The sequence below is a fragment of the Aphis gossypii genome, unplaced genomic scaffold (genome assembly GCF_020184175.1).
Source record: "Aphis gossypii isolate Hap1 unplaced genomic scaffold, ASM2018417v2 Contig00487, whole genome shotgun sequence".
Taxonomy (NCBI): domain Eukaryota; kingdom Metazoa; phylum Arthropoda; class Insecta; order Hemiptera; family Aphididae; genus Aphis; species Aphis gossypii.
In genome coordinates this window covers 46,714-72,459 of record NW_026083131.1, presented here as the reverse complement: position 1 = coordinate 72,459, position 25,746 = coordinate 46,714, and the positions used below count along the sequence as shown (strand labels likewise).

The window sequence follows — 25,746 nt, the reverse complement described above, 5'->3', positions numbered from 1 at the left end:
TGTATAACATTCAAATTTTTTTTACCTTTATATTTATTAGGTAAACCACTATCAACTTTTAATTTTTAAATGGCAACCCATACAAAAATTGTTATAAACTAACAGAGCTATTTTTTTTATGAATTATCATGTTCAAATTTTCATTTTTCGTTAATCCATTGGCGAGTTATAGCTGCCTAAAGTTGGGTGGTTTTAATACATAATCAGCACCGTCGGAACAAGGATTTTTATTTGTAAAGACCAGTAGCTATAATAGTAATAAATTCGATATCGTTAAATCCATGATTGATAATCATTGTACTTTGTACCTATTATAATTTAATGGCCATACATGGCGCGCGGCACGCGCACACTGTGTTACGTGCAGTTAATTAGAAACAGTTATTATTTATTTGCCAATAGATGGTGTTCATAAAAAAAAAACTCCATCCCATGAGAGAAGTAGACCGTTTCGCGCATGTTGACTAACGGCAGGGGCCATGATTGTGGCTCCATTTCCCCCACTATGTGACAGTTGACATAGACGCAAGTATAGTAAATCACGCACTCGCACGAATTTTGTTGTCGACGACGGCGCACAATCGGTGGTGATCTGGCTGGTAAAGTGGTGGGAATGCGTGGAAAAATATGAGTTTTGGTCGCCTCCCGGTCTACTTCTCCCTTGGGACGGAGGTATAGTACGGACAATGCTATTCTATTTATAGACATTTTACTGACGCTATTTTTATTATTTTTGCTTATGTGATTAACTTGTAATCTCAACTCGTGGTAACCATTCTTATCGTTCTGTACAATTTACAACCGTGGTCTAGTGTTTATCTGGTTTCAGTGTTAACAGTAAAGTAGGTGTAAACAATAATTAAACAGTATTATCACAGAACAATATTATTATGCGTATAACTTTTAGACACGATGTAGATCTACATGCTACATCGTGCTTTTAGGCTATGGTTAATGGCGGTGATATTATTTTTCATTGACTTCACCACGATCACGTTGTAGTTTTTGATGTTTGCCAAACACATCTGTCCGTAAGTATAAAATTTAAATAAATATTTGTAGAGCATTTACTTACTAAATGTTTGTGTCCTAGGTATAAAGTAATGAAAGATGTTATTAGGTCTTCAAAACATGAAGAATATGAAGAAATAATTTAGAAGAATAATTTAGATACAAGGTAATTTACAAATAATACTTATATGTATAACTTAAAATATATTATGATATTAAATAATATTATTACAACCTATACTAATAATTAATTATATTTTAATAAGTGTTCAAACTGTTTGCCATTTGCGGCTAAACAAAATGATAAACGCTTCATCACTTCAGTTGATGTAGCTTTACTTATCACTGAAGATTTAATATTTTTGCAGCATTCTGTTATTTTTGTTTTGAGCTCTTCTACATTCTTTAACTCTTCTTTGTAAACTTCATTTTTTAGATAACCCCCAAAAAAAGTCCAAAACACTTAAATCAGGTGAACGTGGTGGCCATTGCATTTTGGGGCTATGGGTTCCAAACCAGTTGTCTCCATAAAGTTTGTTCAAGAATGCACGTACAGCTAATGTATTGTGTGCTGGTGCGCCGTCTTGCTGCCATATTAAATCCAAGCGCTGTTGCAGTGGAATATTTTCCATCAAAATTGGCAAATCTTTTTCTAATAAATTGAGATATCTATTTCCATTTAAATTATGTTCAAAAAATATGGACCTACTAAGAAATTATCAATTATTCCACACCATACGTTAACTCCCCAACGAACTTGCTTATGAGACTCACTAAAAAGGTGAGGATTTGAATCACTCCAAAAGTGATTATTATGATGATTTACAGTACCATTGTTGTGAAACCTTGCTTCATCAGTCCACATAATCTTTTTTAAAAAATGTGGATCATCTTCTAATTCCACCATGATGTGAGCTACATAATTAACACGCCTTTCATAATCATTTGATTGGAGGAATTGAACAGGGGAATACAGGTATGCGTGATATTTATATTTTCTAGCAATTTTTTGAACAGAAGAATATGATATGTTCAATTCATCTAAAATTTAAAATATAAAATTAACCTTTTTTTTATTTTATTTTATAAAGATAGGTACCTGCTACAACTCTCAAGGATGTTTGTGGATTTTCATTGAACTTGGCCAACACTGCAAATGAATTTTCTTCATTGGTTACCGTACAAATTCTACGTTTTTTTCTCTGGAATCCTCCAAAATTTTGTAGATTTTTATACAAAAAAGGGAACAACGAATGTGCCGGACAAGGGCGATCAGGATACCGATTTTTATATAATCTATACATATTTAATAAAATATTGGATGTACAAATATTTCTTTTTTCAAAGATACATTTTATTGTTATTTGTGATTTTATTTATTTATGTTGTATACTCAAATGTAAAGAAAATTAATAAAACTAATACATATATGTACAAACCTTGTTGCAGCTCTAGAGTTTTTCCTAGTTTCGTTGTAACAAGCCAACATGTCAATCTTTTCCTCATTCGAATAATTCATTTTAAAATTAAGAAAAAAAAGTTTCTTTGTAATTTAATAAATTGACAAGGTGTTCTACTAATAACTGTAGGACTGACTAATTATTAGAGAATTAACCATTAATATTATCAACAATGGGAATTTCCTTTATTGTTATTTTAATATTTGTAATACATAAATAAAAAAACTATGAAACAATAATTTATATTACAAATTAAAATTATACAATTAAACATAATTGTATTTTATACAAAAGAATTATAATATTTAATATTAATTAATTTGTATGAAAAAAAAAGAATAATAGTTTATCTATATAGTATATCTTACAAGATACTTGTAATGATGAATGTATTTAACTGTTTTATTTCCATAAATTAACGTATTAATCTTTTATGTTCATGTACAGCACTACAGTACATTTTAAATATAAAAGTTTAAGCATAAAGTATTGGATTTTCCAAATTGATTATATAATATTCAATAGTTTGATAGTATCTATTTTATAATATTATAATGAGAGCTTTTGGTGATGAATGTGACATAACTTTTCACATGATAAAGATAAAGTTATTACTTAAATTATGTAACAATAATTTATTTAACAATTTAAAATTATATAAGTACATGTATACAAGTATCCATAAAATAATACATAAATGTATTTTATACAAAAAAATTAAAAATATTAAATACAAATTAATTTTTGTGAAAATTAATTGATTTAAAAAAATAATAATTAATTATATGAACAAAAAAAAAATGATTAGATATGAAAAAAAAAATGTATAAATAGTTAATCTATATCTTACAAGATACCTAATGCTGTTGTTTAGTACATCTTCCATTAAACAGTTTAAATTTTAATTATAATAATTACAAACTACATATTTTACTTAATAAGTGTAAAAATCTACTTTTCATTACAAAATGAACAAGTTTCCAGGAAACTATGAAACATATTTGAATTCTAAGTCTGATATATCAAAGGTATCAGAATTAGAATTCTATAAAGAAGGTTATTCAATTATGTTGAAAGCATATGAAGCCAATATGCAAGTAAGTAATATAATTAAATAAATTAATAGATACTACTACAATAATTATTTATATAAAATGACATCTTGAATTTTTTTTTTATATTATTTTATCCACAGGAAATTCATAGTTTACAAGGCAAAGTTTCTATTTTGAAACACGATTTGAGCGATACAAGTGAATTGAATGAGAAATTGAAAGAAGAAATTGGAGAGACCTTAATAAAATCAGTAATTCTTAAATTAATCATTATTAGAACAATAAATTATAAGTAAATTTTTACAAAATATTTTAAATGTGTATAAAACAACCCTAAAAAACTACCTAATATATAAAAAAAAATGTTCAACTAAAAATACATAGAATATATTGTATATCCAATATATTTACAGTGGGGGATACAAGGGCTCCTTGTGCTGTATTTTTTTAATTTTTATATTATAACTTATAATATTGGGCTGGAACTCCCTGAAAGCCGATATTTAATTTATGAAAATCCCCCCCCCCCCTCTGGGTGACTTCTAGATCCGCTACTGTTTTCTACTAATTTAGTATACACATTACATCAATATTTTCATTTATTACAGGAAAAGTTGAAAAAGAGCAATGTCACATTGCAAACTAAAAGTGATAATTTACTGTTGCAAAATGAAAATTTAAAATGTACAATTAAAACATTGGTAAGACAAATTTAACATAAAACAAAGAAAAATAAAAAAATAAAAATAATAAAAATAAAAAATAACACACAGAAAAAGGAGAACGAACAAATGGTGACAGTAAAACAAATGGAACAGTTATTGGACACAAAATTAGCTAAACTTGAGAATAGGATTGTAAAAGGCCTGGTAAATCCTATAGGCATTACCCCTCACGTAGCTACAAAACAAGCAACAAATATTGTGATTGAGGAACATGATTCAACCGCTTCAACTCGTTCTTCTTCGCCAGTGAAATCATTCCACGATGAATGTACTAACTTGCAAATTAAACAAGTACATGATTTACATTATAATATATTGAAATTATTATAATTAAGTACACACTTTCTGTTAAGAAACAAAAAATTAATTATTTAGAATTATTTTTATTTAGAGTATAGGTACTTACATAATATTTTAATTTAGTGCACAGAATGGTAGTGTCCCATGCACTCAAACTTTGCAGTTTTGATAAAAGAGGTCAAGCCATCTACATATGAAGATGAAACTTTGATTAAACGAGCCAAGTCTCGTTATGCATACTGGGCCAAAGGGTACACAGTAATATACATATATTATATTCTTTTGTTGCATGATTCAATATAATACATTTAAACAGACATTAATGAACAATTTTCCAATACAGGTTAGATGTTGTACTTATGACAGAAAACGCAGTACTCAGCCTAAGCCGTATGTCTTACCATCTTGTTGGCCAACCTTAATGCCCAGTGATATGGAAAAATTAAAAGTGCAATTTTCCAAACTATGAAACTGGCAAAACTGTACAAATTACAAATTTTATTAGCACTTAGGTTAAAAATAAACATTAACATAAAATAAACATTATAGCTTATCTTATTATTATTATATATAATAACCTAACCTATACACTTATAGAATATGGATTGAGTAGTGAGTTCTTATGTTCAAAATAACGTCATATTGTCGAGAAAATAAAAATAAATACTTTATTTTTATGTATAACGATTTACCTCAATACGAACTAGGCAACTCTTGTCATTTGGAGTTAAGAATGCATATACACGGTTGTTAATTTAGTTTAATTGTAATTTGTAATTGTAAACGTGGAAATTAACAAAAATGAAATGTAATCATGTTCATACTTACCAAAAATATAATATACTTTACAGGTTGAAGTCACAAACCAATCACAAATATTTATTTGCTTAATAACATGCAGAGGAGTTAAAAAAACAAAATAGTCAACTTATTTTTTAAATTATAAATAAAACTGGTATATTCTTTCAAAATTAGTATATTTTTCAATGTGCATGTATTGGAATTTCTCCTTTTTTTTTATCACATTTTTTTTTTTTTTTTTACAACGAAACATTGTAGGATTACATATAAAAATTAATAATAAGCACATGCACTTTGAATAAAGTAAGTTTGTTAAAATTATTTTTAACACAATTACATTTTAAGAAAACAACTTATTATAATGTCACTAGGCCAAGCTTTTTTTCAAAATTATATTTTGCATACATGTCATATTTTTAATTGAATATCTATATTAACATTTTTTAATGCATAGTTTATGAATTCTAGTTAATGTTTTTTTTCATCTTTTAGTAACATTTAATATAATATGTTCTACATTTTTAAAATAGTTACAATATTGCAGAAGCAGAATAATTTAACTTTTTAGTTAAATTACATACTTGCATTTAACACATTTTTGATGCACAAATAAGTTCATATTTCAATTTTTTCATAAAAACCAGGCCTGCCTGTTATGAATTTAAAATTTCTATTAATATTATTATGAGCCTCTATAAAATTGCACCATCATTTTAAAGTCCAGAACTATGGAAAATGTATTTCTAACTTGATGATACAGTTAAACCAAAATTTTCGTTATGCAGTTATGCAAAATATGAGTAATGATTTATGTATTCAAGAAATTAGAAATAATTCTCCAATAACCCCAGATCTAAAACAATAGTACAATTTAAAAGTGTCCCTAATAATATTAATATAAATTAGAAATTCATATAAGGGCCCAGTTTTTAGGAAAAAATTATTGTAGAATATGAACTTATTTGTGCATCAAAAATGTATTATATATTTATATGCAAGTATGTAATTACTTACTAAAAAATGTTATTACTTGAATTATTACTTTAATAGAAACTATTTTTAATATTTAACAATAAATAGGCTACAACACCATCATTTACCAAAAGGCAGATACAAGTCGAGGGCAAAGGGGACAATGCAACGGTTGCTGATGGACAATCTTTTTTTTTTTAACTATTATGTATTAATCATACATTATAAAAATAAATACTTAGTAGCAATCTGAATATAGTAATTAATCATAGATGTTAAGATACCAAAAAATTTTTTTTTAAATTATTTATTTGATTTATAATAGAATATTAACTTATATTATTTAACAATATCTAAATTTCTATTTTTACTAATCAATGCACCGACAAGACATAATATTTTATATTTATCTTTTAGGTTTAAAATTTAAATGATTGATGTTGTAACCTTATTTAAATTTAAGTATGAAATATCATACAAATTACAATACATATTTTTCATTTACAATTTTTAGTTTTATATACAAAATGATTGGTAATTGTTTTCCTCTGGAATGTTGGTTGGACTCAATTGTTTACATTTCTTTAAAATTTAGTTGATAAGGTATCTAAACAAATACAATAAAAACCTAATAGGTAACTTGAATAATATTTCACTTAAAATTTGTAGGTATTAAGTATACAAACCACATTTTTAATTTTGTTGCCTGTTGAAATATTAAAATCCAATAGGTATAGAATCCAATATTTTTATTCTTATGGTTTCCAGTTGTAAATTGGAATATTGTTTTAATATTTATCATTCAAATCACTTGGATATTTTTAGTGAATACAAATAATCTTAGAATATCATTATGAAGAATTTTAGTATGCTATAGATTTTCTAAAATGGCATTGACTATAGAGCAACTAGCAATGTTATAGTCCTACTGGATTGTATTATCAAAATATTAACCATATTGACTGAAATAATTATTAACAAGTCAATGGTCCATATAAATTTCAACAAAAATTGTGTAGAGCTGATGTATTAACTGAAATCAAAATGTTTAAAAATAATGATAATAAGAATTATTTATTATAGTTTTTACATAAACAATATAGTGACCAGAAATACTATTTTTTGAAGCAAGTCCTATTGTCATTAAAAATAGTATATTAAATTGTAATCTACATTACAGTACATTTCAGTCTTCTATCGTTGTTCATAGCGTGCGGTTGTGCGTAAGTCGATTGCTCATAGTGCGTTTCACGGACCTTGCTCTCTAATCGTTAAGATAATGTCGAACTGCTCAAAGTGTAACGAAACTATAATAACGAGCGATGAAATTGTCTGTTCGCATTGCAATAACTATTACCACTACTTATGTGAAGGCATTACTGAAGCAACCTTCAATAAACAATCCAAAAATACACGTAGCAGATGGATATGCAATAAATGCAAATTTAAATGGGATAAACCTAAAAAATAAATCTACGGATTCGGAAATTTCACTGCAGGATCTTGCGAACTCTATGAATTTCATGAGTCAAAAATTTGATGACTTTAGTACAACAGTTACTAAAATCTTAGAAGAAATGAAAGAGATTCGTAAAGAAAATGTTAGAATTGCAAACGACAATATAAAACTTACTCAAGAAATATTTGATCTTAAATATCGGCTAGATGGCATAGAACAATCTAGCCTTAAATCTACTATCGAAATAATTGGCATCCCCACTATACCAAATGAAATATGTAAAGAAACTGTCATGAACATAGCGAAAGTACTAAACACAGTCATCTCAATTGAAGAAGCTTATCGTGTACCTATCACAGTGAACGGAGAAAATAAAATTATTGCTCGATTAACACAACCTGGTATGAAAACAGCCATTATAACAAACTGCAAACGGAATAAAACATTTAATCTTTCCAACTTTAACCCGGCGTGGTCGAAAGATAAGCGTGTATTTATCAATAATAATCTCACTAAACACAGAAGACAATTATATGGTAAGACCAGAGCAGCAGCCAAACAAAAAAATTACAAATTCATATGGATCAATGATAATGCAGATATTCTAATCCGACATGACGAAAACTCTAAGGTACGAAAAATCTACTCGGAATCCGATTTAAACACGTATGCAACGTGCTCTGATACTTATATTAAATATAATATATAAATTACTACATACCATAGCCAACAATAACCTAACATTGGGGGTGCAACAGACATTTTATGATAGGGGTGTAAAATATTACTATAATCGGATTCTAAAGGTGAGCAGGAGATTAAGTACATATTTTCTTAAACATATTAATATAAATCATCAACGGCGGCGGAGCGGCGTAATAATGCCGAACGCAGCGACAATAGTACATTGTACCAAATTATACTATGTGGCGGCATCGTTCAGGGTCAAAGACGGATCATCGCACGTATGCTTGTCACCCGGTATAAAATATTATAGGCACACAATTACCATCCGATAGAATAATAGAATATTGTTTGACGCACGACATCGTTCAGATAACGCAAAGCGTGGGAAGAAGCGGATGCAGGTGCAGATGACCATCAGGGATCTGAAGGTACCGCGGGAGTCCCTGGACGATATATAAGGGGGCCCAGATTAGGCACAATTCAGACGTGATCCACCAGAGTTAGCGCAAGCACCTTCACGTCACCCAGTTTAATATTTTATGTCTCCTGGACTTAGAATATTTTCACAAGTTTTATTAAATTAATTAATTGGACTTAGAATAATTTTAAATAAAAAAAACACTTAGAATAATTTCGAGAGTTCAATTATTTCACAAAACCTTTCCAAATCGACATCATTCAACTGGTTGTACGTGGCACGTTACACGTATATAAATCCACACTCATAATAATTATTATTTTCAACATGTCATTTTATTTTATATTTTATATCTCATACTATTTATGTTTCAAATCTGTAATTAAAACGTACTATATCCACTTCCATTATCACATAGCTAATTGGACTACTTTGGCGTCATTAACCATTACTTATTTTAATTACCTATTATATAATATTATAATCCCCGATACCACAAATTTATCATTAATATCTATTTTTATTTTTACTTTAATACTAATATACTTCGCGATTACTACCATGACATTTAAAATTAATAAATACCAATAATATTATTTCTTTTGATACATTTTTATTAAAGCAATTCAAAAATGAAAAAATGCACATAAACAAATTAAATAACACTCGACAAAAACACGATAAAACTTTTAATCTAATACATATGAATATCCGTAGCATTAAAAAACATATTACAGAACTACAATGTTTTATATCGGAAATTAGTAATAAAATTCATATAATCTCACTTTCAGAATCTTGGTTAAGTCAGCATCTAGATTTAAAATACATATTTTTAAACAACTACCAACTAATTAATACTGTAAGCAATCAAAAACAAAATGATGGAGTTATTAATTTCATAAGCAACGATTGCTCATTTTCATATAAAGAAATCAGGTTTACGGAAGACAATTGTTTAATAACAAACGTTACATCTGTCAACTCAACTTATTGCGTTATTTCAGTATACCGATCTCCTAATGGTAACGCAAATATATTCTTAGAGCAACTTCAAGATATTTTATATAATATAACAACTGAAAATAAAAATATAAACATAATATTCTGTGGAGATATAAACATTGATTTACTGAATAATAATAGATTGGCTAACAACTACCTAGACTTAATGACCTCTTATGGTTTTATCTCGTAAGTAAATTCACCGACTCGTGTTTGGGAAGGTAGTGAAACTTGCATTGACCATATCTTTATAAAAAAAATAGATAAATATTACATAGACAATGCAATAATCTTAGAAACATCAATCACAGATCATTTCCCTATCTTTATTCAAATAATACCATATACTACAAAAAAATCAATAGAAATCAAAGACAATTTAAGTAACACAAAAAAATTTTTCAACAAAAACAATTTCAAATCATTATTAAATAATGAAACATGGAACAACACACCTACCACTGCCTCCATTAATAGTATTCTTGTATCATACACCAAAAAAATACAAGATATAATACAAAAATGTAATATTTATACAACCTATTCAAATACGGTCCCTATAAAATCTTGGATTACAAAAAGTATATTAGACAGTATCAGAACTAGAGATTTACTTCACTCACAGTCAAGGAAAAAACCTTATGATTTAGCCTTAAAAGAAAAATTTAAAAAATATAGAAATAACTTCCTTAATAAAGCAAAATTTAATTTCTATGGAAACAAAATAAAACAATGTAATAATAATCCCAAAAAAATTTGGAAAACAATTAATGAAGCCACAAAAGGCCAAAATTATAATAATAAAAGTAACAATCTACAAATAAATATAGAAAATAATATATACTCTAATAAAACACATCCTGAAAAAATTGCAAATTTTTTTAATAATTACTTTGCAAAAATAACTACAAAGAACTTGAATGAATCGAATGAACTAACTTCTGATAACATTGATGAAACAGTATCTCACCAATCTTTCTATATAAGAAAAACTAATCTAACTGAAATTAAAAACATAGTATTATCTCTAAAAAAGGGCACCGCTCCGGGTCATGATAATATTACCACTGAAATGGTGAAAATGTTTGATGATGAAGCACTAAAGCCCCTAGTCAATATAATAAATGACATAATACACAACGGTGTTATTCCCAACAGCTTTAAACTTTCAATTATAACACCTATACATAAAAAAGGAAATAAGACTAATGTAGAAAATTTTAGACCTATAAGCCTCTTGACAACTTTTTCAAAAATATTTGAAAGAGTGATCAAATTAAGATTGGCTAATTACTTAGAAGAAAATATGTTACTTCCACCAACTCAATTTGGTTTTAGAAAAGGTTTTAGTACTGAAGATGCTATCACAAGCTTAACCCAAACAATATTACACTCTATAGACACAAAAAAAAAAACGATTGGAATATTCATGGATCTGAGCAAAGCCTTTGACTCAGTATGCCATAATAAATTATTAATACATCTCAATAAAATAGGCATTAAAGGAAAAGCTCTATTACTATTTAAATCTTACTTAGATTGCAGGCACCACAGAGTAAAAATAGACGATATCTTAAGTGAGAGTAAAGCTATGACCTGTGGTGTTCCGCAAGGCACAGTATTGTCACCGTTACTATACATAATATATGTTCTGGAATTGTCTAACCTAAAACTTGATGGAAGTATATATTCGTATGCAGATTATACAGCATTAGTTGTGACAGGTGAAACATGGCAGTCAGTAGCTAAAACAGTAGAAAATTCCTTAAGTAAAATAATCGAATGGTTCTCTAATAATAATTTATCACTAAATTATAATAAAACGGTTTGCATCACATTTTCAAATTCAATAAAAACATCGCCCAATATGACTAGTATAAAAGCACATGACAAAAAATGTACTTCCACTTCACGGTGTAGCTGTATAAGTATAAACAAAGTTGATAAAACCAAATATTTAGGCGTCACATTTGATCAACACTTAAGATGGAACTTTTATATATCGGAGCTTAATATGAAACTGCACAAATTATACACATTTTTCAATATGTCTAAACACTTTTTAAATATTCACTGGCTAAAAAATACTTACTATAATTTAACACAATCCCTGATAGAATATGGTATAGTAGTTTGGGGCAATGCAGCACAAACCCATATAAATTGTTTACAGATAGCTCAAAACACCTCCTTAAAAATAATCTATCACAAACCCAGGCTTTACTCATCCATAAATTTATACTCCGAAGCCAAAATATTAACAGTAAAACAATTATATTATAAAAAAATTATTTATTACATGTCAAAAAAAAAATTTAATACAACCGGTCGTTCATACTTATAACACAAGAACTGAAAAGTTAATTTACCCCAAAATAAACACAACTAAATACTATAATAGCTATTTGTTAACTGGGTTGAAACTCTATGAAAAAATACCCATTTCTATAAAAAACTATCCTAACTTTGATACCTTTAAATTACTAATTAAGAAATGGTTATTGACAAATGAAGTAAACCCTTAGGTCAATACACATATCACATAATATTACTTTTATTTTTAGCTTTATTTTGCTCGTCTTATTCATTTATGTTATATTCAAAATCTATGTAAAAAAAAAACTCGAGATTGTTATTTGTATATATATAAGTAACAGCAAGGTACCTAATTAATATTATTTATTCAGTTATTTTAATTAATTTATTATTTATCTATTTTATCATTTACATTATATTCTTTTAGAGGCTCACGTCTATCGATACAAGGAAACATCCTTAGTGATAGACGTTGCAGTGTAATAATAAATATTAAGTATGTACATATTATCTAAAAACTGCTAAATAAACATTCATTCATACACATTTTAATAAAGTTTTGTATTAATTTATTCAAATTTCACACTTGGTATTTTACCTTTAAATAACTAAAATATTTATAGTTAGGTACTTTAGTTTAAGTTTACTTACATTTCATAGAATTGTTATCATAAAGACGCACATCTAATGAGTTGACATAATAAATTGAAATAATTAGCTTTTTAGTACCTAGGGAATTCCGCGTAATAATAACGGTCAATATAATAATAATAATCGGAGACAGCAAAACAATCCCGGATGTTATATTTGCGGCAGAACTAATCATGTCGCTCGCGATTGTCGTGGTAATGTTACACAGGTTGCGCGTCGAAATAATAATAATAATCCGCAACCGCAAAATAATAACGCACGACAAAATACTGATAATAATTTTAATAACAATTTGGCACCAATAACTTGTAGTTATTGCAATAAGATAGGACACGATAGTGTTAGCTGTTATAGTAAGCAACGGGATGAGCGTAATAATGCAAACCGGACGGGAAACGGTCAAGTATCGAACGGGAACGGCGTCCGTTCGATCAACCAAATAACGGCCGTAACGGAGGAATTATCACTCAACGATGTTTCACCATCGTATCAGTAATTAATGAAAATCATGTTACATTTCAATCACCTAACTTTAAAACAAATACAGCAAATCTTCTTTTAGACACCGGTAGTGAAATCAATTTAATAAAAATAAATAAATTAACAGGCGAAACATTAGTAAACGAAAAAGAAAAAATAAATTTAAAAGGCATTAATGATAAAATAGTAACTACCATAGGCAAAATTACAATAATATTAATATTAAATAATAATAAAATAAAAACGGAATTTCATGTGGTCGATAAGGAATTTCCAATACTGCGAGATGGAATTCTAGGTCACCACTTCCTGTTACAAACTAACGCGATAATAGATGTTGCGAATAATATATTAACTATAAATGATAACACTCCGTGCGAATTAAATAAAGATAAAATATGTTACACATTAACCCGTCGTTGGTACACATATAGTCTTAACCTGATTGTTACACTGTGAGCGCGGCGCTCACACTTCACTTTTTTTATTATTATTAATTGATGTATAAACTTAAAAAATCAAACCATATCTAGGATTATGTATATTTTTAGACTTCACTAAAAAGTATATAAATACTTTTTATGTACATTTCATAATTTATAAAATAAAAATAAAAACTACAATCTCATTCCAAAAAAAAAATATTTTTTTTTCATATAAAGAAATACAAATTAATTAAAAACTTAATATAAATGAAAATTTATAAACTATTAAATTTATGACTGGTCTATTCACTTTCTGTAGTATTTGTTTCGTTGTGATCGTTACAGCAGGATACGCATGTGCTCATCGTATGCTCCTTACATATTGGCACGCTGCATTTTACGCATTTAGTCTACGAAATTATTTCAAACAAATAATGATTACTTATATATAATATTATTATTATTATTAATTCATAAAAATATTTCCTCACCATGGTCTTTCGATTTTTTCTTTTTGGATAAAATACGCACTTCGGACGATGTTCAATATTTGAACGTTCAGGGACTTCATTTTCTGTCTTGGTGTAACCAGTTAATTTTATTATTCTTTGTCGAATACTTGTACGCAAAGTAGGCATCTTCAATCGTTCTAACATAAACGGTTTTGTAAGTTCTTTTCCCAAGGTTTTTAGAAATTCTCGACGACTTAGATAAATTCCTGTATTTTCTCGAAAAATAATTTGGCTATTTATGCCTCCTATGTTCATCAAAGAGAAAAAAATGGTCAGTGGCCACCTGCAACTTATTCTAGCCACAGAGTATTCGCCCTTCATTTCATCCACGCAATCCACGCCACCTTTTGTACTGTTGTAATACGTAATCACCTCTGGTTTTCTTTCTTCAGACTCTGGATCAATGATACCTTGTTGGCTTGTTCGTGCATAGTGGAAATAAGCAATACATTTTTATTTTTTTTTGGTACATATGATGTAAGCAATATGTCTTTGTCATAACCAAACATCGTAGAGTTCAATTGCCTTTTTTTAGTTTCTAAAAAACAAAGGGGAATTTCACGTTTGTTTTTACGAAGTGTACCAACTACAGTTGTATTGTGATTTTTTAGTAGATCAATTGCTAGAGGTATAGAGTTATACCAGTTATCCATGGTGATATTACGACCTGTTTTCGATATTGGGGCAATTAATCTTTTCACGACACTTGCAGGGTTATTTTCACATTTATAAGGCCCATCGGGCTGAGTCCCAACGTACACTTCCATTTTCGACGTATAAAAGGTGCGAGAGTCGACTAAGGCCTGAATTTTTATACCATATTTGTTAGGCTTACTTGGGATGTACTGTCGGAAACTACAACGGCCTCGAAAACCTTCGAGCATTTCATCTATAGTTACATTTGCCCCCACTGTATAACAGTTCTCGCAGCTTAGAACAAAGTCTTCAAATACTGAACGAATGGCCGCAAGTTTATCAAATTGTTTTCTTTGGGCTCGTGTACTTATATCGTCAAACCTCATTGCTCTTAGAAGAATATAAAATCGTGCTTTTGGCATAACTGCTCGAAAATACTCGGGCGATAAGCCATCGTTTGACCATAAATCATCAAGGTTGAGATGATTACTACGTAAAACACCGGCCAAATATAACAGCCCAAAAAGCGCGTTCATTTCGGATTTTGATGTTTCGCGTACCATATGTTGTTGTGTATATTTTGAACGAATTTTATCGAGATATATGTTAGTGTATTTTACTATATCGTCAATAATGGAATTAGAAAAAAATAAGTTCCAGCACTCTAAAATAGAATTTGCATCGCGACCTATTTGTTTTACGCCTGGTAAACGTAAAACGATGTTACGTTGTCGAGTACGTACATTTCTAGGAGGAGCGTCCTTATACCATTTTGTTTGCTTATCTTTCCCTAAGTAGTAAGAATTCTGTGCTATAGGACTACGACTTCTTGAACGAGAGGTTTGTGAAGTATTTGATCTATGCGTAGGTTCAGAAATGTCACTATCAGACTCATTTTCACGTAATTCGACGGGATCTCCATAACTAGGATCAGCATCGGTATCGTCTGAGTCATCTAAAAAAACTTCTTCGGTCTCTTCTAACCACGATATAACTTTATTGGTCATGATAAATTAAAAAATAATAAAAACACTTGTACGTTATCGACTACGGCGGTGGTGATAAAAATAGTGCGCGGTTAGTACAGTGTTAGCGCGACGCTCACTTAATCGGTACTGTCGACTTTGTCTAACGATAACTGATAGGCAATGACAAATAGCGTAATTATTTATTTTTATAAATATTTATAGACATGTTATTTGAAGGTATTTATAGCATCAGATTAATTCAATAATATTTATACGAATAACGCTCGAAATGCTATCTGTGTGAGCGGCGCGCTCACATGTGTACCAACGACGGGTTAAAACCGCGAACGGAAACAATAATATCTATACCAATAGCTGATCCGATAATGGAAAATAAAAATATTTTAATACAGAAACAAGAATTAATACAGGACGTATATTGCGCTAATATAATAAACACGGTAAAGAACGGAAACACGGTGATAAGTATACTGAATATTTCTGAATTACTACAAAACATTTATGAGGACCAATTAAATAAAATATTATACGACAATGACATAGAATATAAATTACACGAAATAACTGTAGTAAATGACAATAACGATCGCGTAAATAAAATAAAAAGTTTGATACGTAGTGACCATTTAAATAACGAGGAACGTAAAACAATATTAGAAATATGCGAACATTTTTCCGATGTATTTCATTTGGAAAACGATTATTTAACATTTACTAACGCGGCGGAACACGTAATAAGATTACCCGCCAATCAACCGCCTATATATAGAAGACCATATAGATTGCCACAGGCACAGCAAAAGGAAATTGAGCAACAATTAATTAAAATGGAACAAAATGATATCATAGAACGATCTATGTCACCTTTTAATGCACCTTTGTTGTTAGTAAAAAAGAAATCAGATTCATCTGGTAAAGATAAATTTCGAATAGTAATTGATTTTAGGGCACTCAATGAAGTAACTTTAAATGAATTTCATCCGTTACCTAATATTACGGAAATATTAGATCAATTGGGACAATGTCAGCTTTTTACCATTTTAGATTTAGTAAATGGTTTTTATCAAATACCTTTAGCGAAGGAATCTCGCGAAATGACAGCGTTTTCGACCGGTCAAGGTCATTACCATTTTAAACGTATGACTATGGGAATGAAAACAAGTCCCGCTACATTTCAGCGGTAAATGAATAACGTATTGTCGGGGATAATAGGCATTAAATGTTTAGTATATTTAGACGATATTATTATTTATGCGAAAAATTTGAGCGATCACAACAATAAGCTGATAGACGTATTCGAACGTCTACGTACCCATAATTTAAAAATACAACCAGATAAATGCGAATTTCTAAAACGCGAATGTTTATATTTGGGACACATAATTTCGGAACACGGAATAAAACCAGATCCGAAAAAGATAACATCAGTATTAGAATTTCCGGTGCCTAAAACTGTAAAGCAAATAAAATCATTTTTAGGTTTATCGGGGTACTACAGGAAATTTATACAGGGATATAGTATGTTAGCTAAACCAATGACACACTTATTAAAAAAGGATGTTAAATTTAATTGGGACGAAAATTGTCAGGTAGCGAAACAAATTAAAAAACGCACTCTGTGCAGAACCAATTCTACAATATCCAGATTTTACGAAACAATTTATACTTACAACCGACGCTAGTGGTAAGGCTCTAGGAGCTATACTATCCCAAGGAACGATAGGTAGCGACCTACCAATAGCGTACGCATCTAGAACTTTGAATAAAAGTGAAATGAATTACTCAACTGCTGAACTAGAATGTTTAGCGATTGTATACGGGGTTAAACAATTTAGGCCTTATCTCTACGGTAGAAAATTCGTAATACTCACTGACCATAGACCACTATCTTGGTTATTTAAATTAAAAGATCCGTTATCAAAGTTGGCGAGATGGCGCATACAGCTTGAGGAATACGATTACGAAATAAGATATAAACCGGGAGTACAAAATTCGAACGTAGATGCTTTAAATAGAATGTATAGTATAAAAGAAATTAAGGACGAAAGTTATACGAGCTTTCTAGAAAAATCGGAAACAACAATAATAACGAATAGTAATGTGAAAGAGGTGAACGGTGAATTACTAGAATCACCCGCAGAATATCATATTGTATCAGAAATAGAAAAATATTATAACTTTAAATCGGGAATAAATTACGAATTAAAACGAAAATTTGGAACGAATAAAATGCTAGAATCAAATAAACGAATAGGCGACGTAGTATATTTTAATTACGAAGAAAGATACATAATATTTTTGATAACTAAAAGTAAAGAAAAGCAATTAACCACAAGTGAAAATATGCATTTTGCATTATTAAATTTAAAATACTTTTGCATTAAGAATTCCTTGAATAAGTTAGCCATGAACCAGTTAGGAAAGAAAGACGGGTTGGACTGGACAAAAACAAGATCAATGATTAGGTATATATTTCGAAATACAGATATAGAAATAATAATCTGTACTAAATTAGAATACACTAATGAGGAAAAATTAATCATTTTCAAGCAATTTCATGACTCATTACTAGGGGGTCATGCTGGATTAAATAGAACGGTTAAGAAAATTAAACGACAATTCAGCTGGCCAGGGTTAAAACAAGAAGTAAGGGAATATATAAAAAACTGTCCCTCGTGTCAGACGAATAAAACGACTAATAGACATCACCCTAGTCCGATGATTATAACTACGACAAGTTCTAGACCGCTTGATAAAATATTTATGGATATAGTAGGACCTCTAATACCTACTGCAATAGGCAACGCATATATATTGACTATGCAGGACGATCTAACGAAATATTCATTAGGTGTTCCGTTACCAGATCATACGGCAAACACTATCGCCCAGGCGTTTGTAGTAAATTTCGTATGTGTGCACGGTATACCTGAGACTATATTAACTGATCAAGGTACAGACTTTCTTAGTAAGATTTTCACAGAAGTGTGTAAATTACTAAAGATTAATAAAATAAATACGAGTCCTTATCATCCGCAAACTAACGGTAGCTTAGAAAGATCACATAGAACTTTAGCCGAATATTTGAGACACTATGTAGACAAGGATTTAAATAATTGGGATCAACTATTACCATATGCATTATTCGTATATAATTCAACGGAACATAGTTCGACTAATTACCAACCTTACGCGTTATTATATGGAAAAGAATTGGACATACCAGTTAAGTTAAAATGTAGCCCTGAACTTAGGTATAATTACGATGATTATATATTTGATTTAAAACAAAAAATGCAGGAGTCACATAAAATTGCCAGAGAAAGATTAATTAATAAGAAGATTAAATCTAAAAAACAGTATGATAAAAAGGAATTTAGCGAAGATTTAGATGTGAAAGATTTGGTATTATTGAAAGACGAAACCCAGAAAAACAAATTAAGTCCGTTATGGAAAGGACCTTTCGAAATTTTAGAGGTTTTAGATACCGAAAATGTAGTAATACAGAGAGGTAGAAGGAAGGTGACTGTACATAAAAATGATGTAAAAAGATATTACGAAAAAGACAAACTAGATAAGGATGATTAGAAATCCAATACGAAAGCTTAGGTAGAAATTAAATATAAATAAATAAGTATTAAATAAATAAGGTAGATAAGACTTAGAGTGTAGTTTAAGATTAAGTATTTATTTTTAGGGAGAAGAAAACCAAATTCATAAATTATCTATACGACATGATCAAACGAGAAAAACATAACGTTACTACTTTCTTAAGAAGGGACGAAGCACCTAGTTGCTTAAAGTCGCATATGGAAAATGCTAATAAGAAATTGAGCGAACCATATTCGCAATCGGAATAAGAGCGATTTACGAAAAACATTACGGTTTATATACATGACGTTTATGAAAAAAACGACTTGAGAGAACAATTTTGTATAGTAATAAACGATTGGTTAGACGTAATGCCGGAGGCTGACGAAATGTTAGAACACGATAGGAAAAAATATAGGAAAGAAATGAAACGAATGGTGATGGTAAGTCGTAAAAGAAGCGACAGAATGGACCAATTGTTGAAAATGTATGAACAGAAATAGATAATAAAAAAAAAAAATATAATAAAAAAAAAGTAATAATATTAAGTATAGATATAGAGTATAAATGTATAATAAGTAATAGAACAATAAAATAATATAAGTAATAAGTAATGAAATTATAGGTTAATCATTATGACGGTAAAGGGAGTAACAAGCCACGAAGAAACAATAGTTTTTTATGAAGTAAACAATAGTCGTGTTGAACTTCAACGAACGACTTGGGGAACAACGGAACATATAACTTTAGCTTTGAATGATGTGAATGATGAGAACAACACACGGGTACATATGAACCTAGGGTGTATATTCTCTATAAAACCTACGACTATTGTATTGAATAACACTTTAACAAAATTTACTATTGAAAAAACGTGTGAGATAACATTGAAAACGATAGGATTAGACAATGAAAAATTCAAATAATTTCCGAAAAATGTTAGACACCTAAGTGTCATACACTCAAAATTACTACATAAAACCAACATTACTAATCCAACATTGCAGACAATTTCAACTACAATAAAACCTATCATGACAAGTGAGCATGACTATAACTTAACTACACTGAATAATTTTGAGTATAACAAAAATACAAATAATACCAATTACGAAATAATATCGCAAATGATTACAGCAAACTTAACAACGATAGAATCCACAAATGTAGTAAATGAGTTTGACAATGGCGATATCACGTCAGATACCACAGAAGGACTAGAGAATAGAGCAAATATAACTAGTAAAATAATTACTAATTACACCAGCACACAAATCGTAACAAATCTAGAAAATCCTAAATTTAAAATACATTATTATAATTTTATAATATGTGTAGGAGTAAGCATTCTAATAATGACCATTGTACTACTAATTATTAGTATACACCATAATTTTAGATGTGTGAACAGATACAGATACAGATATGTAGTAAACTTAATACACGAACAAGGTACAGAGTTAAACACGATGAGGGCCATAGGCCGCCATCGAACAAGAACTATGGATAGCGATATAACGAATAAAAAAGAGAAGTCATACATGTGACGTCATTGGCAAAAGGGAATGGGGTTAAGGAAAAGCTACTAGGTGACAATATAATAATAAATAATAATATAATATTATAATAATAATAGGTAAACTTAGACAATCCAATCCTTCAGCATCTCAAGCGGTCTATGTACATTGGATGGCTCATAAGCTTAACCTAGTCATTGTTGATATATGCAAGCATTTAAAAGTAATAATTGCAATAAATTATGTTGATAGATACTATTTTAATTAACGAATATTCGATGAATATTTTAGGATGCTAGGAATGTGTTTAATGGGCTAGAAGCTTTATATGTACACTTTTCTAAACCAGCTAATGACCACAAATTGTCAACAATTCAAAATAAACTTGGTTTAAAAATTACTAAAATATAAAAACTAAGCGATACCAGATGGGTGTGTAGGTATAAAAGCTGCAATGCTCTTATACAAAATTATAATTCTGTTTTAATGGCTTTGGATAATGAAATACTTGAACATAAATCAAAAGATGTGGCACAAGCAATTGGTAAGTTATTTAAATTATTTGATTGTGAGTTACCTACGTTGTTCTTCTTTTAATGTTTTGTATTAATTTTAGGTGTCCGTGCAACTATAAGTAATTTTAAATTTATATTATATTTATTTATATGACATGAAGTTCTTCAGTCCATAAATATTTTGAGTACTCAGCTTCAGTTAAAGGGAACAACTCTGGGCCGATCAGGAAATTTAGTCAAAGGAATAATTTCAACGCTTGAAAATAATCGAAATGGTGAACACTTTTCTGAGCTTTGGGATAATATCAAAACATTTTGTTTAGAACATAATATTTCAATTAATATCCCAGTACAAGGTAAAAACTTATACTATTATAGACATCAGTTTAAATGCAGACAATATAGTTTTATAATATTAACAGGATTAAAAAGACCTAAAAAAGAACCTACTTACTTAAGCGAATATGATGTAACTGTTTCAACTGCAGCTGAACAGACTAATAACTGTCTAAGTGATAATGATTCAAATCAAAAACAATATTTGAAATTAAATACCTTCTATGTAATCATGGACTCAATTATTTGCAGTATGAAAACAAGATTTTCCGAAGAAAGTTTAAGTATTGCTACTTCAGCTGATCAACTAATGCAATTTGACTATGAAGGAAGCTCATTGGTTGAACATTATAAGGTAGGTTCGGTACCTAATATAAATGTATATAAAACATTTCATAGTAAAATTTATTTTCAGGATGTATTAAACATTAACGAAACTGATTTGAAAAGCGAAATAATGTTGGTTTTCAAAAATGTTATTTGGTGATAACCTGAAGGACTTCAATTTTATAAAAGAAAATTTGAATAAAAAAGTGTTTCCTAATTTGTACTTAATGGTACAAGTAGCTATTACTTTAGCGATTTCATCTGCCACATCAGAACGCTCCTTTTCAGCGATGAGAAGGATAAACACATATTTACGTTCCACAATGAACCAAGATCGGTTCAGTAATTTATCAATACTTCATATTGAAAAAGATATTGAAATTAAAATCAATGAAATATTAAAACTATTTATTGACAAAAATTAAAGAAAAATGAAACTTGAGTAAATAAATATTTGTTTTTTTTTTTTTGTATGTTTTTCTATTTTTAAGTGAATATATATAGGGGGTGTGGGGGCAACGCCCCCACGGGTTACATTTCATATAATATCAGGTGGGGCTACAGCCCCCCCAAAATTTTAGCTCTAGTTGCGCCACTGGTGGATTGCTTTTTCAAAATCGGCAAATATTATTTTAGGTGAAAAATTGATATTATTTTTTAGAAATTCAGATTTTAGATGTGAAAATTCTTTTATATAAGTATCTAAATTTTTATTAGGAAGTAAAAAAAATACTAGTGGTATATAATTATTATTTTTCAAGCCATGGACTGTAAAAAATTGCGTAAACAGTTTAGGGTAACTTTTAAAAGTTCCATCCACAAATATTGTATCAACTTCATTTAAAAAATTTAAATTAGGAATAGTTGAAAAAATGATTATATTATTTTTGTTGTCATTCACTAATAAAAAATGTTCATCTCTGTTTGTCTGTATATTTTCATTCAATAAAACATTGTGTAAATCAGGTAAATTGTCTGGAAGTTTTGGAATTGTAGATGACCGAGCGTGGTGTATGTTATTACGAATTAAGGTTAAATCATAAGTTGTCAGTGTTAGAATGTCTTTTGATAAAGCTCCATGAATAAGTTTTGATGGTTTATCATAAAGTTCTTCTACAGCCTTTTGCTTTAAATTATTGCTCAACTGTTGTCTATTAAATACTTCAACAGAATCTTTAATATGATTATGATCATTTGCACGTTCGATAATCTCATTTTCATTATTTAATTTAATGTATGACTTACACGTCTTTTTACAGCAGCTCCAACGTTGAATATCATTTTTTAATGTTTTATGATACCGAAATTTGTATCCATCAATATTAAATAATGTTTTATTTTTTTCGCTTAAAATCACCGAAGTCATGTTATAGTGTTTTTAGAGTTTAAGTTTTATTTAACAGATAATAAAGGTTACACCAACGTTAACACCAACAACACGATCGAAATCGAACTAAAATTATTATAGGCTTTACGTACATTTATCGTTCATGCAATCGTTTAAACAAAATCGGACGCAATTCATGTAGTAGATTAGATAACGCCGGACGCAATTCGTGTACCCGCTTATCAAATTTGTTATTTTGGGACGCAATTCGTGTGTAGCCGACTTTATCAACCACCACCACGGGTGACAACGACACGAGATCGTCGACTCTCCCTCCACGCCGCAAAGGCTAGGCGGGACGGGAAGACAAGTCGGGCCTGACGAGTGCCGGCCGTCGGCGATCGCGTTCTCTTGCAAAACCCGTGAACCGGACAACAACCTAACCTTCCGCACGACTCTTGGAAATTTTTTTGTTTTTGTTCGAATTTCATCGTTCGCCGCAACCGCCACATTTTGTTGTGTTTTTCTTTTTGTGTAATCACACATTTTGTTGTATACCCAACATTGTTCTTCTTTCTTTTTTGTGCTAATCACGAGTCCCGTGCGCAAAAATAAAAGACGTAGAACTCATTTCACCACCTCGCTCGTCGCGATCGACCTGCGCCACTACTACCGCCACCAGATCGTGTCATATTATTATAATGTACGAAACTACTAAATACGATTTTAAATTATTATTATTTATTATTATTGTAGTATTCAGTGGCCCAGAGGATTTCTGGGCCTAATGACAAAGTAAATCTAGGGCCTATTACTATTATTTGTAATAATTTTTTTTTTAATGTTGACACAATTTATATTTATTATCAGTGAAATAATAACGTATTTGCGTGTCAGTCACTTTCGTCAGTGGCGGCTCGTGTATACTCGTATGTGCGATGGTGCGATCGCACTCCGTACCTACAGAAATTAACAATTTAAGTACAAATATATTTACAAAATAAATAGGTACATATTTTAGTACATAGTATATTATACATTAACAAATTAACAATTAAATATATTTTTAATTATTATTAAAATTATTTTCATAGTTTATTAGAATATAGTTACGAACTCGCGATGTTATTTTACGGGTATATATGATATATGAATAGCTATTAGCTATAATATAGGCCAGGGGCGGCCAAACGGTCGATCGCGGACAATTTCAAAGTCGATCTTGTTAGAATTCATTTTTAGGGACACGCGCACGAATTGTTATCGAATTGTCGATAAGTTTTATCTATTTAATTTTAATCTCGTTTCGTGTGTCAAATGTTTATCGGTCACGAATGTTCATTTCACTGTGTTCTGTTGTTCTGTGTTCTGTTGATGTCTGTTGTGTTTAAAATTTATAATTATAAGTGCACATAAAAACAAAAAACTTATCATTTTCATCAAGAATGGGAAATGGATTTTTTTTTTACAATGTTGAAAGAAAAGTGCATATGTTTGATATGTCAAATAACAATATCCACAACAAAAAAAGGTAATCTAGAAAGACATTTTAGAACTACGCATTCAAAATTTGATATAGATTTCCCTCCTAAAACTGAAGTACGTAAAAAGCAATTAGAAAAATTAAAACTTGAAATTGATAAACAACAATTGATTTTTACAAAACCAATTTTAAAGTCCAAAGCACCAACAATTGCTTCATTTCAAATTAGTCATGTTTTAGCTAAGAATAAAAAATCATTTCAAACCGGTGAAATAGTAAAACAAGCTTTTTTAGAAGGTGCAGATGCATTATTTGAAAACTTTAAAAATAAATCAGAAATTTTATCAGCTATAAACAATTTACAGTTATCTCGTAAAACTGTGACTAGAAGAGTAGAATTTTTAGAGGACAAAATTTAGTTGAAATGTTAAAACAAGACATCAAAGAATGTGTTATGAATGTTTTACGGTGCGTAAAAAACAATTTTTATATACAATAAACATTTAAAATAATTTAACAAAGTAGATATAGGTACAACGATATATAACATAAATAGGTAATTGCAATGTGTACGAGATAATGAAACTTTGAATTTGAAAAACATATAAAACCATTTGACATTAACAAAGTAGGTATATAAATATATATTATATGTGTTTTAATTATAAAAATGTTCGCAATATTAATAAGTGGGAAATGTTAAAAATATTTATTATTATTGTTATAATTATTATTTTACATACCTATT

The 25,746-nt window shown here is 29.4% G+C and overlaps 1 protein-coding gene, 1 long non-coding RNA gene and 1 pseudogene across 2 annotated transcripts; 2 read left to right on the top strand and 1 right to left on the bottom strand.

Annotated features, from left to right (window-relative positions):
* Positions 1-4,339: 4,339 nt before the first annotated feature.
* Positions 4,340-5,449, top strand: LOC126554416 (uncharacterized). The gene is made up of 3 exons (XR_007606665.1): positions 4,340-4,542; positions 4,675-4,809; positions 4,895-5,449. It is a non-coding gene; the product is annotated as an uncharacterized LOC126554416 (long non-coding RNA).
* Positions 5,450-14,645: 9,196 nt separating this feature from the next.
* On the bottom strand, positions 14,646-15,920 carry LOC126554420 (piggyBac transposable element-derived protein 4-like). The gene has a single exon (XM_050209492.1). It carries the CDS (start codon positions 15,918-15,920, stop codon positions 14,646-14,648), a length of 1,275 nt encoding a protein of 424 aa, XP_050065449.1.
* Positions 15,921-22,093: 6,173 nt separating this feature from the next.
* LOC126554415 (uncharacterized) lies at positions 22,094-22,622 on the top strand (annotated as a pseudogene).
* Positions 22,623-25,746: the final 3,124 nt, after the last annotated feature.